Source organism: Condylura cristata, unplaced genomic scaffold (assembly GCF_000260355.1).
Source record: "Condylura cristata isolate star-nosed mole 26May11 unplaced genomic scaffold, ConCri1.0 scaffold00035, whole genome shotgun sequence".
Taxonomy (NCBI): Eukaryota; Metazoa; Chordata; class Mammalia; order Eulipotyphla; family Talpidae; genus Condylura; species Condylura cristata.
Window position 1 is genome coordinate 14,603,227 of NW_004567136.1, and position 16,905 is coordinate 14,620,131.

General features: G+C 49.6%; 1 protein-coding gene across 5 annotated transcripts in view; it reads left to right on the forward strand.

The window, feature by feature from the left end:
- FANCI (Fanconi anemia, complementation group I) overlaps positions 1-16,905 on the forward strand; it is a 41,879-nt gene that overhangs the window by 12,493 nt on the left and 12,481 nt on the right. For all 5 annotated transcript variants that reach the window (XM_012732737.1, XM_012732738.1, XM_012732741.1 and 2 more), the window contains exons 10-21: positions 474-566; positions 1,131-1,267; positions 3,081-3,261; positions 4,628-4,715; positions 6,502-6,632; positions 7,048-7,118; positions 8,184-8,298; positions 9,321-9,443; positions 12,482-12,550; positions 15,812-15,913; positions 16,476-16,646; positions 16,742-16,863. In XM_012732737.1, coding sequence (XP_012588191.1) covers positions 474-566; positions 1,131-1,267; positions 3,081-3,261; positions 4,628-4,715; positions 6,502-6,632; positions 7,048-7,118; positions 8,184-8,298; positions 9,321-9,443; positions 12,482-12,550; positions 15,812-15,913; positions 16,476-16,646; positions 16,742-16,863 — 1,403 coding nt within the window. The remainder of the gene's footprint in view (positions 1-473; positions 567-1,130; positions 1,268-3,080; positions 3,262-4,627; positions 4,716-6,501; positions 6,633-7,047; positions 7,119-8,183; positions 8,299-9,320; positions 9,444-12,481; positions 12,551-15,811; positions 15,914-16,475; positions 16,647-16,741; positions 16,864-16,905) is intronic.

A 16,905-nucleotide genomic window follows, 5' to 3' on the forward strand; every position in this document is an offset into this window, starting at 1 on the left:
CATGACTTGTGCTCTTTAATGCCTGGTGGTAACCAGGTGTCTTTTCACTCGCTTACTAGCTGTCCTAAAACCTTAGATGAAATGGCTGTTCCGATTTTTTGCCATTTTCTGTTTGTGTATCTTACCGACTTGTCAGACTCTTCGTGAATTCTGGGGGCAAGTCCTCTATCAGTTAGGTACTTTTAGCAAGTACTTTTCTAGTCTGGCCTGTCTTCGCTTTCGTGCTGGTGTCTTTTGAAACACAGAAGTTCTAAATTTTAGTGAGGTCCAGTTTATCCATTTTTTTCTTACAGAAGTTGTTTTTAATAGCATAGCTGTGAAATCATTGCCTAAACCAAGATCTTAAGGAATTTCTGCGTTTTTTAAGGTTTTATAGTTTTAGCCCTTACGCTTAGGTGTCCCTGGCCCGTGTAAAGACCTGCTGTGGTATACTTTGATGCTGTAACCACTTCTTTCTGGTTTATCTGTTCCAGGCCGAACAGCAAGGAGACCCCAGCAACAATATGTGCCCCTTCAGCATTGCCCTCCTGCTCTCTGTGACGAGAATACAAAGATTTGCAGAACAGGTACTTATTAGTGGCCTCTGATGAGTCCTGTGGTGCCCTGGAAGCCAGGCTCACCGTGGCTGCTTCCCAGTCGCCCGCTCCCAGCACCTGCTGCCGGCAGCAAGTCCCCGGCCCGGCAGGCCCGCACCGGCTGTGGAGACCCCCCAGTCCATGCCAGGCCTCCATTTCTGACTGCTAAACCAAGTGTGGGGTGGGAGGAGAGTGGGGAAACCCCACAGGCGGGTAGCACGAAGAGAAATTTAGCAAGATGATCACTTGCTAAATTACTGTGTTGTAGCTTCCCAAGAAATTGTTCCTGATGGCGTTGTAATTAACAGAATGGGTAAGTGACCAGGATGGACATACAAAGTTGTTTACTCCTATCACTCAGGTACTTCCTGGTTGTGAGTGATACTGCCATTGATCTTTGGTCCTTCTTCCTCTTAAGGAAGGCCCGCCTGTCGCAGGGCCACCGGCGAGCAGCCTCCTGCGGGCCTTCGGGAGTCGCCGCGGGGGGAGTCCAGGCCAGGCTCTGCGATGCCGGCTGCCTTTCCACTGCATTTTCCTGTTTCTCCTTTATATTAGGTGTTTGACCTTTTAAAGACTTCAGTTATAAAGAGCTTTAAGGATCTGCAGCTTCTCCAAGGATCAAAATTCCTACAGAATCTAGTCCCTCGTAGAGCGTGTGTTTCAGCCATGATCTTGGACGTGGTAAAGAGTAGGTGAGTTGGTGACCGTCCCCAGGAGCTCCCTGGCTGTTCAGTGTTAGGCAACGCGATGTGCGGTGTGGGCCCATATTTGTGACCGTCGGGAACCTGATGACTGTAACTATGGGCTTCACCTGTCGAGGTTCAGTCCCTTAAAGGTGGTCGGCTGACTTTTTCTGTCTGGAAAAATCATTAAATCCTAAGACCTGACTTCCCAGCCAAGAGTACAAAACATTACTCCTTTCATGATATTGCAGCTTGTTATTGGATTGAATCTTCATTGACATTTTGAGGATAAATGTTTTTTCAAAATTGTTGAAATTTGGGGCTGATGGTTGTAATTAGCAGTTTTACACAGTTGACTAGGAGTTTTAGGCAAACCCATTTAAAGTCGAGTCGAAAAGCCTAGTGTTCCTTTCATTTCAGGGTCCGTTGGCGGGTAGCGGTCCTTGAGCGCAGGGCCAGCGCTCAGTGGGAGGGAGCTGGCGGCTCAGCCGCCCCGGGAGAGTGCTGGCTGTGCCACTCGCTCTGGGCTCTGGCCGAGTCACTTTCTGTGCTTATTCTGGGCCCCGTGAGCGCATGTTGGTGGTGTTTCTGTACTGCAGCGCACGTTTGCCTGTGCACGTCACCAGTGAGTGGGTAACGGGTAGGGCTCATCACGGCATTTCTAGCATGGCTTGATATCTTGAACAGCCTTCTGGTCTACCAAATCATACTAGAAATAAAAGGTCTCGTGAGGAAAGTTCAGGCAACAGACTTAGAGCGTAGTCAACTTTGCAATCAGAACAGGGAGATATGTTACGGCCACCGTAACGCAGAGCTACCACAGCGTAGCCCTCGCCTCCTGGGGCAGCTGGGGCAACCGGAAGGGGCCACGGGCTATTGAGCCGGATAGTGGGGCTGCAGCAGAGTGCGCGGATGTGGGGTAGACACGCAGAGGCACGTCTAAGACGCCAGCGTGACGTGACCTGGAGATGGGGGGGCGCAGCAGCAGCCCTGTGAGGGACTTGGGGTGGGAAGAAAGGAGCAAGTGCTCAGTCTGTGCCTGTGGTCTGGCCAGCATCAAACACCGTCAGTTTACCGAGAACGTCACAGCAGTGCCCACGCTAGCGCTTGCCCTCTGGCAGACGTCTGAGCTGCGGCGCGGGGGAGGCATGGGCCTGATGCATGCCCGGCTCGAGGCAGAGACAAGTTCCTGGACGCATGTCGCTCCACCAGCTGGTGATGTTACACAGTCACCTCACGGTTCCTCTGCTACAGAGCTGTCTGCAGTGTTAGCGCATACTTTCAAAATCAGATCATTCATCAGTCATACTCTCAGTTACTACAGGATGTAAATACAAATACACATCTGCATGTAAGTAGTCATGCTGTCGGTATGTGCCGAGTGCATGTCCATGTCAGCCCGGGGCTCGGCTGTGTGAATGAAAGTAGAACTAACGGGGTTCCAGCATAGGCTCAGTCTAGGCAGGGAGGCAGATTTGCAAACACGTACATGTGGAAGCAGCATCAGTGGGCGTCAGCCGTGGGCCTAGCAGGGAAGTCTCCACTGGTCAGTGTATCGTGACAGCCAGTTCCTTCTGGGTGCAGTTTTAATGTGAACAGTTTCTGGGTCTTCAAGGCGTCCGGGCATCACTGGCATTTGCTTGCCCGCCGTTTCTGTTAGTGCACCTCCAGGGACTTAGAATTCTGCCAGGTAAGAGTGCTGAGGGAAAAAAGTTGCGAGGCTCGGCTGTCCAGGTCAAGTTTGGGCGATGTGTAACTTAGCAGCACATCCAAGGTGAGGCGCCCACTGGGCGCTCTCTAACTAAGCTTCGTCTTCTTGCAGTGTTCATAGTTGGGACCATGTCACTCAGGGCCTCGTGGAACTGGGCTTCATGTTAATGGATTCCTATGGACCAAAGAAAATTTTTGATGGAAAAACTTTTGAAACCAGTTCAGGTCTTTCTAGAACGCCAAACCAGCAAGCGTGTAAGCTGGGATCTGATATCCTGTTGGAGACTTTTAAGGTGAGACTAAACCATTCCAATTCTATTAAGTTATCCTAAGAATAGGACGTGACATTTGCCTGGGAGTTTGGGTGACAGGGAAGTCTGGGTCTGTAGCAGTTTCTGGGAACAAATGTTGGCATGGTATTGAAATATTACAGACACACTTTGATGAGTTATTTACTTTCTTTCCTTTATTTTATGTAAGCTTTCCATACTAGTTTCACTTGTATTTGGCAATTTATTAGACGTTTGAATAAATTTAGTTTTCTCATGATTTTCTCTTCAGCAGTAAATCATTCCTGGGTTTTTCTTTTTGAATTCTATCCCTCTACACACAAAAAAATTATCTTCAGGGGGCCTCCCTGGTGGCACAAGGGTTCAGTCGCATGGCTATCAAGCTGTTGCCAGTCACTGTACCATGATTTCCATCCCCACCAGGGAGGGACCCCAGAGCGCAGCAGACCCTTCCTGTCTCCCCGCTGCCCCCTCAGCAGTAGCTTTCAGTGGATCCACCTGTTCTGTCCCCACCTTCTCTGGTGACACCTTCCCCTGCACCTTTGGCCTGCACCCCTGCTCTGATGTGCATAAATAAAGTAAAACTTAAAAAAAAAAGTTACCTGAGGCTAAACTCTGACTTGCTAGTGACTCCTTTAAGTCAGCCTCTCGACCTTCTGCTGCGGCTTACAGGTGCTGCGGCTTACAGGTGCATCCCAGAGGCCTCAGGGCCGGGTCCCGTGGGCTGTGCTGCCCCACGCTGGGAAGCGGCCACTGTGCAGTAGTCCGTGCAGTTGTGCCACGGGATGTCAGTGCCGCTTCTTAGTCGTAAACTGACTTAAATGTTCTTAGAATAAGAGGTGCTAGTGGGTCTGTTTTTAAATATTTTTAAAATTTAGGTAGTTCTGCTTGGTTTCACGTAGGTGTTGGCTTTGCTAGGACATCTCTAGAGCGGATAATTTGCCACTCATTTTAACAGATAGTCTCCTGGTAATCAAAATAAGGCAAGTTTAGAAAGTTCATGCAGGTCTTTTTTGTAGGCAGCTGCTGTGCTCTAAGCGCTGTGAAGGGGTCGATGAGGGGTTCAGGCTTCCAGAAATTTTCATGGACTTTTATGTGTACTGTTGAAAAGGTGGGTGTGGGCGTGGTGGCCACCAGGCAGAGCTGCCCTGCAGCACTGGGCTTGGCGGAGTGGAGCGTGTGCAGCGGCCTTCGCAGCTGGCTGCCGCTGTGGGCGTCTGCTCCGGACAAGGGCGGGAAGTGACTGCAATGACTCCCCTTCCCTGCGTCTTGGAAATAAACAGTTGAGTTTTACCCGAATCCAAATGGCTCATGCAGTTGCAAGCTGAAGGTGACCAAAGGTTACCTTGATTTTCTTGTTTTCTTTTAGATCCATGAGATGATCAGACAAGAAATTCTGGAGCAAGTCCTCAACAGGGTTGTTACCAGGACTTCCTCTCCCATCAGCCACTTCCTAGGTACTGAACTCAGTAGATCAAACCCTCAGGGAAGTTTTTATTTAAATACCGTGTTTTGGTTCTAGACAGATTTTTAACAACGGTAATTTAATCTTACATGTTTGATTCTGATCCCAGTAAAACACGTCTGCTTATATTCTCCATGGTTGTCACAAAACAAAGAAGCATTTCACTGGCTAATGAAACTTGTCTCTAGAATCAGCATTCCCTTTTCTGTGTCAATACCTTCCATTGTCTTCACTGGCTAATGAAACTTGTCTCTGGAATCAGCATTCCCTTTTCTGTGTCAATACCTTCCATTGTCTTAACCTTGGGGTTTGGGTTCAGATGCATCTCTAGTGACCCCCGAACTGCTTTCACACTCGCCTCCTCGCCCCTAAGTCAGGTCGCCCTTCTATAGTCGCCGTCACTGTTGACAGTGCCCCTGAAGAACTCTTAGGTGTGTTCCGTGATGCCTCAGTAGTTTGTTTCTCCTGCCTCCGGTCTGGTCTGATTTCTGTCACTATAGAACAATTGATAGAGATGGAGTTTTGTGTACTTTTTAATCTGACTTTCAGCATAGCAGCTGATCCGTTGTTGATGAATGTTTTTGTATATTGCAAAATGTGCTTTGTGTTTTCTGAAAGGTTTTTTTCGCTTAGCATAGAATTCTACATTGAGATTTTTCTTCAGTATAGATGTTACTTCACTGTCCGGGGCTTTCACTGTTTTCAGCAAAAAGTCTGCTTGCTTATTTTTCCCTTTCTGTATCATTTCTTTGGCTGTCATTAAGATTTGTTTCGTCTCCAGGCCTCCCTGGTGACATAGGGGTTAAAGTCTCAAGCTGTCCATAGCCACTGCAGCCTGGGTTCGATCCCCAGACAGGGGTTGGCCCACAGGGTGCAGGAGACCCCTCCTGTCTCCCTGCTGCTCCCCTCAGCAGTGGGTTTCCGTGAATCTGTCCACTCAGCTCTCCACCCTGACTCTGGTGATCCTTTTCACACCCCACACCTCTGGCCTGTCCCCCTGTTCTTCTATGCAAAATAAAAGTTGTGCCTATCCCTTGCTAGGCAATAAACCATGTGTGAGATTGTTAGGTGTTTATATTCTGTATTCACCTCTTTCATTCTTTTTAAAAAGGGTTCTTGTTTCTTGGTTTCCAACTAAAAAGGTAGAAGGGCCGTGTCTTGTGCCTGTGGTGTGTGTTTCTTACAGTCCATATCACATTTGCACACTGTGGAAGTCCATTAGCACTTGAGCCTCGACACGTGAGGACTGTGCCACTTGTCTGGGCAGCGTAGTGCGCTTCTTCCCTGCTTCTGGCTTAACTGCTGCAGTCACGGCTGCACAGACAAGTAGCAGGTGTCCTGGCCACACTCACTCCAGGGGCCGTAGTATCTGCGGAAACTTTTGCTGCGGAATAGTTGGCTTATTTGAGAGGGGAGACAAGAACAGTTATGTCATTTTGTTTAAAAAAAGTATTATTTATGCATTCAAATAGTGGGGTACAGGCCAGAGGTGCAGGGGTGTGAGAGGGTCATCAGAGACAGTGGGGAGCAAGACCGGCAGATCCACTGAAACCCACTGCTGAGGGAGCAGCGGGGAGACAGGCGGGGTCTGCTGTGCCCTGGGGTCCCTCCCTGGCGGGGGTGGACTCAGGCCACAAAGGCTGTGGACAGCATCATAGTGCCTCACTCCTTATGCCACCAGGGAGGGCCCGGCTATGTCATTTCTTTCCCCATATTTATTTTCCTTTTATTTGAAACACTTTTAGTTATTAGACTGACTAGAAATTTCTGTTTTTCAGACCTGCTCTCAAACATCACCATGTATGCGCCCTTAGTTCTTCAGAGTTGTTCTTCTAAAGTCACAGAAGCTTTTGATTATTTGTGCTTTCTGCCCCTTCCAACTGTGCACGGGCTGCTGAGGGCAGTGCAGGTAATTTTCTGACACCAGGCGCTTTCCACACTGAGGCTGTGCTGGCAGCTGCAGCCTGTGTCCGGGAAGCCCCGTCTCCCTCCATTCAGAGCCGCAGAACCTTGTTTGGAAAGGGCTGGGCACTGAGCTCGGCTCTTTTGCAAGTTTGCCTCTCCTCCTAGAGTTGTTCTCCTTTGACTTATTTTCATTAGTGAAGAAATCGGAACTCCCATAGAAAATTATTCAACATAGATGTAAAGTCATTCTCAACTAATTTCAGATTATGCTGCTGTCATTAGTTAAGTGTAATAAACATTGAAACATATATATAAAACGAAATCAAAGTTCTTGCAGAAGCCAGGTGGTAATGGCACTGGATAGACATGAGCTAAGGCTAATGATTTGTTCTGTTTTCCCTACTGATTCTTCCTGTTAGCCCCTCCTCAAAGTCAGCATCTCTGTGAGGGACTCCCTGATACTCGTCCTGCGGAAAGCCATGTTTGCCAGGTAAGTGGCACCCGTGATGATTTCGGCTGATGCTGTCCAGTGTTTTAAGTCCTCTGCCAGCTCCTAGTGCCACGGCTGTCCACAGTGGTCCGCAGAGGCCTGACCAGAGGACGAGGTCCATGCCCAGTGTCCCTGTGCTTGACTTCATGCGTCCTCAAGCGGCCTTCGGAAGTGAGTGACTGCAGTCCCCTGCAGGTCACGAGGCAGGCCTAGAGCCTGAAGTGGTGTGGCTATCGGGGCCCAGCTGTAGTGGCGGTGGAGCGGATCTGAGTGTGGTGTCTTAAGGAGCCTGCTGTGTGAAGAGCAGCCTTTGAGATCAAGTTCCATTGCCAGGTCCTTTGAAATCAGGACTTGCAACAGTTTTGAAGAAGAAATCACCTTAATTATATTGGACATCAAAATTCTGCTCCGGTGGTTTGGATAAAAGAAATTTTCAGGGTTTTGTGGAGGTTTTTTTGGCTCAGCCAGTACTTCTGAAGCTCTCTTCCGTTATTTCTTAGATAGAAGGAGATGGACATATCTATCTTGTAAGAAAATACCATGGGACAAATGGCATGTGGAAAGTGTTGTTAGGCTAAGATGCTGACTGGTATCCTTGGGCCGCAGTTAGGCGCTCGCGGCTGTGCGAGGAGCCAGTGGCCATGTGCGGAGCAGCCAGCACTAGTAAGCTCTGTTCGTCTCTTCCCGGAGCATGTCTGCTGGGCCAGGTTGTCTGATGCCCTTTAGAAGGAGAGTTGTCACTGCGCCCCAGTCTTCCTCAGCCCGTCACGTTGGCACCAGCAGCCCGTAGTGCTGCCTCTTAGTGCCATTCTCACTCCCACATTCACCTGTCAGCAGGCTGAAGAAAGCAGTGTCGTGAGTCACTCAGATTACGACTCAGCTGAATGTCTGCTGCTGACCCCTGTGGCGCTGACGCCTTGCTTTGCATGCGTGACCTCCTTGCTTTGCGCTGGGCCTCACCGTTTGTCCGCCGCCCCTCTGGGCCGACTGCGCTTGGCCGACCCGGAGCCTGTGCCTGAGGCTGGTCCTGTTTGGTAACTTCTTGTTGGTCTGTTCCTGCACTAGCCAGCTCGATGCCAGGAGGTCTGCGGTGGCTGGGTTTCTGCTGCTCCTGAAGAACTTCAGAGTCCTCGGCAGCTTGTCGTCCTCCCAGTGCAGTCAGTCCGTCGGGCTCAGCCAGGTGAGTGGCTCACTCCAGGTGCGGTGCGCAGCTGCAGGCGGCGCGACACGGTGCCGCTGTGGCGGGTGTGCCGCCTGCTAGCCTGTGCCGCTGCCCGGGGGCTGTTGGGCTGAGCCCTGGACCCCAGCAGGGCCCCGAGCTATGTTGTGGAGGACAGGGAAGTGAAACGCCTCGCTAGCCTTCTATTTTGTTACTGGCTGAGCTATACTTTGGCGATACTGGGTTAAGTCAGATATTAAGCTGTCACCGGTTTCTTTTTCCTTTTCTGAACTTGCCTTTTAGCGAGCTTTCAATCGCATGTGTGGCTTGTCTCGGGCTAAAGGCTGTCCGTGCGTTGTCGGTCACTTCACAGCTCCTGAGCAAGAAACAGACTGCTGCCCCCTTTTTAATATTTCGTTTATTTGCTCATGAGCATCTATGAAGCTCCACGGTTTGAGAACGCGAGACTTCTTATGGGACGTGCTTACCTTTCAGGCAGTCGTGGCTTCAGGGCCATTAACATGTGCCGGGGAGTGCCTCTGGCTGGGCACTCCCACTGGGGAGTGAGGCGTTTACACAGCAGTTTCTGTGGGAATCCTTACTTTACTGCTCTGGCAGCTATAAAACCTGTGTATAAACTATGGCATAGGCTAAATATTAGAAACACTGGATGTCAATTATGTATTATTATTGCCCCATTTAAGAGTGAGGGAACAGGTTGACTAACTCGCCCAAGGCAATAGGTCCAGCAGCGGGTAGGACTGGGGTCTGACTCAGTCGTTGCCGACAGCCTCGCTAAGTGCCTCGGTCATCACAGCAGGCGAGCAGTTCTTGCATTTCCTAATTTAAGGTGTAAATCGAATAAGGGGGTATTTACGCTTTGTCAGTGTCCATTTCTAGACTAAAATTACCTCTAAACCTTAGAATTTTGTGGCAGCAGAAAGGACTTGATTCTTTCAGCTATCGAAGGTGTGGAAGGCAGTGTTTTTGGCCTTCTAAGTAAAGCCCAGTGGATGGCGACCCAGTTCGAACTCTCTTTTCAGGTCCACGTGGACGTCCACAGCAGATACAGTTCTGTTGCCAATGAGACGTTTTGCCTTGAGATCATGGACAGTCTGAGAAGATGCTTGGGCCAGCAGGCCAGCGTCCGACTCCTGCTTTATGAGGTAAGGCGCTGAGCGAAGGGCGCAGCCTGCCGGCGGCCTTTTCTGCCGGGAGTCGGCCCCTGCCTGCGGAGGTGCAGTAAAAGTGCTCGAGTCTGGCAGTTAGGACCAGCAGTGAGGGAGGGGGCAGGCGCAGCTGGCGCAGCTCTCCTGCCTGCCTGCGGTGAGGCAGGCGTCTTTCTTTCTCCTGTCCTTTGAAAAGTAGGAAAAATCTGCTGAAGGTAAGAAATACGGATTAGTTGAAACATTTAAAATCTTGATCTGATTTTGCAGTTGTAAATATTGTTAGTTTTCCATTCTTTCACTTTAAAGCCAAGTACTTTTTCTATAGCTTTTGAGTATGAGTGCCACTTGGAAGCCCATTTCTCAGACAAAACGTGACCGTAACTTACTGCCTATAATTTCAATTTTTTGTTTACCTAAAGTGGGATTAAAAAGTTTAAGATACTTTTGATAGAGTTTTAATATAAATCCTTACAGTGTATGGTGTTTTTAAAGGTTTATATAATGTATGTGCTCAAGAACTGGGGTTTGGCCAGGCTTGTGGTGGGTGAAGGGATCACCAGAGCCAGAGTGGGGAGCAGAACAGGCAGATCTATTGAAATCCACTGCTGGGGGGGGGGGGGGGGAGGGGTTCTGCTTCTGCTGCTGCACCCTGGGTCTCACTTCCTGGCTGGGGATGGGACTCATGTTGTGGTGGCTACAGACAGCTTCCAGAGCTGCACTCTAGCCCCTTGCGCCAGTGTCAGTGTCGGAGACCAGCTCCAACTTTTGAGGTGTCTGGAGGCAACACAGGCAGGACCCTAAGATGGGAAGGCATCAGCGTGCGGAGATTCCAAGAGGGGGAGAGGAGTGGGAGTGAGGAAGACACGGGAGTCCGAGTTGCGGGCAAATCTTCCTGCTCTGCCTTCAGCAGAGGTTTATTTTATCCATTTCAAGCAGGCAGGGGGATGGCATTAGCATACAAAAGGGGCTGAGATCACAATCACCTTTTTTCTAAGAATGGTCTGGGGTCCTTTGACCTTTACTTGAAGATTATAACATTCTAAAATCAAGGTTAAACAACAGGTACATAGGTGCTCAAAGTTTAAGACTAATATTACTATAGTGAAGATAGATAAGAATAAAGTCCTTTAAACCTTATCTATTATTTGATGGTTTTTCTACCTGAGACATCTTGGGAGGCAGGAGGAGGAGGAAATTTCTTGCTAATCAAGTTTCGGAAAAGTTCTTTGAAGAAACTTGCTAAAAGGTTTTAAGTGAGTTTCCTTGAGGTCCAGACAGTAGAAAGCTTAATTTGCTCTAAATAGGAGACATAGGTGAATTTCCTTATCTAGAGACTAGATAGTAGAATCCTGAAAGAATAGCCAGAAAGACTTTTGTGGATTGCTTTGAAGTGTAGCAGGTAAAAAACTTGACTAGCTCTAAAACAGGCAACCTGGATGAATTTCCACATCTAAGGACCAGATAGTAGGAGTTTGAGTAATTCTTTAGAAGCTGAATAGGAGGCTAGGTGAGATAGTAGAATGATAAGATTTGGGTTTTCCTCCATCCAGCAGTGAGAGACTTTGCAGAAACAGCCCTTTTGCTTTTATTGATCAGCCAGTTGTTAAGTCACTTTTGACTTCAGAGGAATTTCTCACCCTGGTGCAGTGCTTGCTTGTCAGGGCAGGCAGGCCTTATGCTGCTGAGGTAATCCAATTGTAAGCTGAAAGTTTCTCAGAATATTTTGATATTACGATTATACAAAAAAAGGAGGTCATAACATAAGTTAGCATGGAAAGTCTGATTTTTCAAAGCTTTTCCCGAGCTACCTGGAATCTGTCAGACGATAGCCGTCGCATAGCTTGTGTCACGCCAGGAGCGCTGCCTCCACACAAGGTGACTTCGCTGTAGGAAAATCTCTCCTGCTATAACAGGAAACCCGGCTCCTTCCTCGCTCCCCCTGGGCAGGAAATCGCAGGCAGTTTATTTCAAACATGGCAGGGAAGCCCTTTCCCCCAGTGTCTTACCCCAGTTCTCCAGAAGTTGGTTTAAATATTTTATTCTTTTTTTTTTTTTTTTCAAGATTTATTTGTGCATACAGAACTGGGGTACAGGCCAGAGGCTCAGGGGTGGCGAGAGGCTTCACCAGAGACAGAGCGGGGAGCAGAACAGGCAGATAGATGAAGCACACTGCTGAGGGGAGCAGCGGGCGGGTCAGGAGAGGCCTGCCATGCCATGAGGTCACCTCCGGGGTGGGGATTGAACTCATGCTACAGTGGGTTTAGCTTCTCAGTGTTGTGCTGTAACCCGCTGCACCACCAGGGAGGACCTCTCCCGGGATTTTACCCTGAGCAGTTTTTAACAAAGATTGGGACGTTTGGGATGGAAGAAGTAATAGTCATTCTCATGAAGGCAGCTAGGGCCAGGAGGCACTTCTGAGGCACTGGGAACACGACCATCAAGTCCTAAACAGGGAGGAAGCTGCCAGTGCCGATGAAAAGAAAAGAATGAGGGCTTGGATACCCTGCTGTGGACAGCCCAGTGCCCCAAAGCCAGCAGTGACCTTTGCTGCCAGTTTGAGAGCACAAACTTCATAATGCAGTTCTCACTATAATGCAGTGCTCAGTGATCAAGGTAACTGGAGCTTTCTAAATTGTTTCTTCTTCTAACAAATTCACTTTTTCAAGGAACTGAAAATAGATAGAGACAGTGGGTATTTTAAAATTAAGATGGTCCAAATCGGCCTCCCTGGGGATGTAGGGTTAAATTCTCAGTGCTATCAAGCTGTCTCTAGCCACTGTGACCTGAGGTCAGTCCCTGGCCAGCATAGCCCCCAGGGCGCAGCAGCCCCTTGCTGTCCCCCCCCCCCAGCAGTGTGTTTTCGTCAGTCCACCTGCCCTGCACCCCACTCTGTCCTTGGGGCGTCCGCTCACCCCCTGCACCTCTGGCCTGCACCTGTTTTTGTATACATAAATAAAGATAATCTTTAAAAAAGAAAGATTTCCAAATCACAGTTAACTTTGATAGAGCTTATTTGATCTCTGTTTAATTCTTAGGGGTTCTATGATGTCCTTCGAAGAAATTCTCAGCTGGCTAATTCAGTCATGCAAACCCTGCTCTCACAGGTAAAATATTATATAGATAATGAGAGATTAAAAGGTGATTAACATTTTCCAAACTTGGTGAAATGCAAAATAATTCCGATTAGTATGTTGTGAATGTGCTTGGGAGCGAATGGTTTGTCTTACTGCCTCGCCACTCCTCTTCCCGCCATGTTGCAGTCATCCCCCAGCTCACAGTCCACATCCAGAGGTGTCTGTAGCCCCTGTGCAAGGATATCTGTGGTCACCCTCTGGGCGCTCTGCCCCTGAAGAAAGCCCAGGACCACACTGGCCTTGCCAAGGAGGCTGCACGCGATGCTTTGCTGCCCCCGTGTGGTCAGATTTTCCCCTCACGGGCCAAGACAGCAGGCCATGGCGTGGGGGTGGGAGGGAAGGTGACCCACTCGGCTGGCTTGTAGTATGTTCACAGGAATTTGCCATCATCACTGCAATGGGAACACATTTCATCAACTCAGAAGAAACTGCACCCTTAACCTGCCGCCTCCCAATTTTCCCACCCCCCTTCTACCCCCCAGTTCTAAACGCCCGCACATCTACCTGCTGCCCCGCTTCCGTGTTGTGCTGTGTAAATGGCGTCTCACATAAGCGTGGCTCTTCTGTGCCTGACTTCTTTGCCTTGACCTGTTTCGAAGGCCCGTCCATACTGCAGCGTGTATCAGCACTTCACTCCTTTACCAGCTAACTATTTCAGCCACGGTATTTGAATCTTTTTTATATAGATCGAGATAATTCAAGATGCTGCTGTGTACTTGAGGGCTAACAAAAGTTAGCCTTAATGGGTAACACTTAGAGAAGGCCGAGTGTCCTATGAGTTTCTACATGGTGACCACATTTATTCCTCATGAAACCCCGTGAAATAAGAAACTGGCCATTTTAAAGGTGTACAGCTTAGACTGAAAATGTAGTGTTTGCTCTACCACGGTCGTCACAATAAGTGGCAGAGCGAGGAGGCGAGTGCAGAGGTCCCTCTCGCAGGCCCGGCAGCGCCCTGGGTGCTGAGCGCGCGTGGACAGCCGCCTGCAGAGGGTACGGGGCAGGGCAGCGCCCTTCACTTCACGAGTTAGCAAGGATGTTAACTCACTGGTTGGACGTTAACAGGGATGTAGGTGGCGGCACGTCACTAAAAAGCAGAGCGGTGTTAATAAATGTCAGGGACACTGACGTCCTCGTGCAGAAAGGTGAAGCCGAACCCTGACCTACAGCTGAACTCAGTGTGGCCCAGAGGCCTAATCACAAGAGCTAAGAAACTCATAAGTTGTAGAAGACGAAATAAGGGGCAGCTTCACCACGTTGGATTTGGCACTGATTTCTTGAGTGTGCCACTAGAAAGCATAGAGCAAGAAAAGAAGAAAGAGTTAAACTGGACTTACCATAATTACAGACCTTTGTGCATTCACAGAACACTATCGACAGGTTGGGAAAGCCAGCGTGGGATGGGAAACTACAAATCGCATCTCCAGTGGGGGATTAATGTTCAGGATATAGAAAGAGCCTGGTCAACAGGTGGGCAGAGGGCTTGAGCGATAGCCGTAGTGTTTCTCTTAAAGACACGTAAACGTCAGATAGACCTGCGCAGACTCAGTCACGAGGGAGATGCAGGTCAGGACATGTGAGACCGCGCACCACTCGCTGTTGGCCGCTGGCCAGCACAGCCAGCGCGGCCCCGTGTACGCTGCCGGAACACAGACGCGCTGCCGCTCGAGCCAGCAGAAACCGAAAACGGAAGCAGCGCCTGCCTGGCTGCGTCCTGTGCGGCCCTCTGACGGGAGCGATGCCCGTGGGGACGCGGCGGCCCCTGCGCCCTTGCTTTATCCTGTATTCCATTTCATTTCCTGTTCTCCGTCTGTGTACAGGTGCTTGTCGTGTGCTCTCTTAATTCCTTCCAGGACTTTAGCCTTCCTTCCTTTTGGTCTTTTCAATATTTGCTTTAAGAACTGTAATATGCATTTTAATAGGTTAAGATTTATAAGATTTACGTCCAGTAAAACGTAGGAACTTTGCACCCCACTGTGATTCCCTCTGCCTTTGTGCTGTTCCATAAACCTTATGTATATTTTAAATCCCAGCAAGTTTTCTTTTTTATTTTTAAGACTTATTTATTTGTGCATATAGAACTGGGGTAGAGGCCAGAGGTGCAGGGGCGGTGAGAGGATTCACCAGGGACAGAGAGGGGAGCCGGACAGGCTGACTGAGAAGTCCACTTTTGAGGGGAGCAGCGGCGGGTCAGGGGAGGTCTGCCGCGCCCTGTGGGTCATCTGCCTGGCCGGGGCTCGACCTTGTGCAGTAGCTGTGGGTAGCTGCTTAGTGCTGTGCCACCAGGGAGGAGCCCCCAGCAAGTTTCTGTATAAAAAGTGGTAAATTTTGTTTGTTTTTTTTTTAAAGATTTTATTTGTGCATACAGGGCTGGGGTACAGGCCAGAGGCTCAGGGGCGGTGACAGGCTTCACCAGAGACAGAGTGGGGAGCAGAACAAGCCGACTGATGAAGTACACTGCTGAGGGGAGCAGCGGGTGGGTCAGGAGAGGTCTGCCACGCCATGTGGTCACCTCCGGGGCAGGCGGGGATCGAACCCATGCGGAAGTGGCTTTAGCTTCTTAGTGCTGTGCTTTAACCCGCTGCGCCACCAGGGCGGACTGGTAAATTTTGTTTTAAACAAGTGTCCATCTCTCACTGCGATGCAGAGGGGTAAAGCATACAGACAGACGCACACCCCTCCGTGCGTGCCGACGCCTGCCGTTGCCAGCACTCTCGTTTCTGTGGGCGCAGTTTGTCACCTGGATGGTTTCCTCCAGCCCTTCCCGGGGCACTTCGTGTGCACGCACAGGTCTCCATTTCCATCAGTCTGGGCGTATTTGTTGGCCTCCATTTATTTCGAAGATGATTTCACTGGATTTTGAATTCTTACGTTTTTTTTGTCAGTGCTTTGAATCTGCCATCCAGTGTCTTCTTGGTTTCTTTTGTTTCTCAAGGCAAGTAACTGTTTCTGCCTTTGGTCTTCGTTATTTCTGTCATATTTCTCTTGTTGATTTCCAGATGTTCTCCTTGTGCTCTGGTTTTCAGGAGGTTGACTGTGATGTGCTAGTGTGTGAACCTCATTTCTCCTAGTGAGCTGATTAAGCTTCTTTAATCTAAGGTGATGCTTTTCTCCAGCATACACAGTACTCACTCGTCACATCAAGTCGGCCTTAGGCAGGAAAGGTGCTGGCGTCCCAGCTCGAGGAGGCAAAGGCTTCCATGAGCCACACTGCTTCTTCCCTCCCTGCAGCTACGGCACTTCTATGAACCGGCGCCCGACGTGCTGCCGCCTCTCAGGTTGGAAGCCTGTGTGCTCGCCCAGGGAGATCAGATCTGTCTGCAGGAGCCCCTGGTGAGACCTCCCTCCTGTGGAGTAAAACGTAATCTGTGTTGATAAGGCTGAGCTCCGGGAGGAGATACTCTTCCCACTGAGGTGCTCTTTCTGGTATTCCTCATGAGTTTTTGCTCTTAAATCTCCCCTCGTTAGGGTTTTTTGTTTGTTTGTTTGTTTTTAGGATTTATTTATCTACGAATACAAGAAATGGGGTATAGGCCAGAGGTGCAGGGGATGAGAGGCTCCACCAGAGTGGGGAGCAGCCAGATCCACTGAAACCCACTGCTGAGGGGAGCAGCAGGGAGGAGGAGGGGTCTGCTGTGCCCTGGGGTCCCTTCCTGGCCAAGGAGGGACTCAGACTGAAGTGGCTGCCAGTAGCTTCGCAGGGTGTGACTTAACCCCTGCGCCACCAACAAGGTTCCTGTCTTTTTCTGGTTTCGTCAGCTGACTTGATTGACTTGATTTCTGCTGCCAGTGAGCAGCTTGGCTCAGCCCCGCGGACGAGGCCAGCTTGTGGCGGTGTGGCTTCACGGCTGAGCCCTGAGCTCTCAGGGAAACCTGCGGCCTTTTCCTTCTACAGGACCACCTGCTGTGCTGTGTGCAGCACTGCCTGGCCTGGTACAAGAGCAGGGTGATGCCCCTGCGGCACGAGGAGGAGGAGGAGGACGAGGGATTCTACCAGGACTTAGACGACATTCTGGAGTCGATCACTGCTCGAATGATCAAGAGTGAACTCGAGGACTTCGAACTGGTAATCCACTGCCTGGCAGCGTGATTGCCAGCCGGCAGTCAGGCTGCAGACTGCAGGTGTCAGTGGCGCGTTTGTTTTCATCTTGTGTCTCCTAGGACAAATCCGCAGACTTTTCTCAGAGTTCTGCTGCTGGCGTCAAAAATAGTATCTGTGCTTCTCTTGTGATGGGCATGTGTGAGGTCCTGATAGAATATAATTTCTCCATTAGTAATTTCAGGTGAGGTCTTGCTGTCATTCTCCTTCCAGTTTGATAAATTTG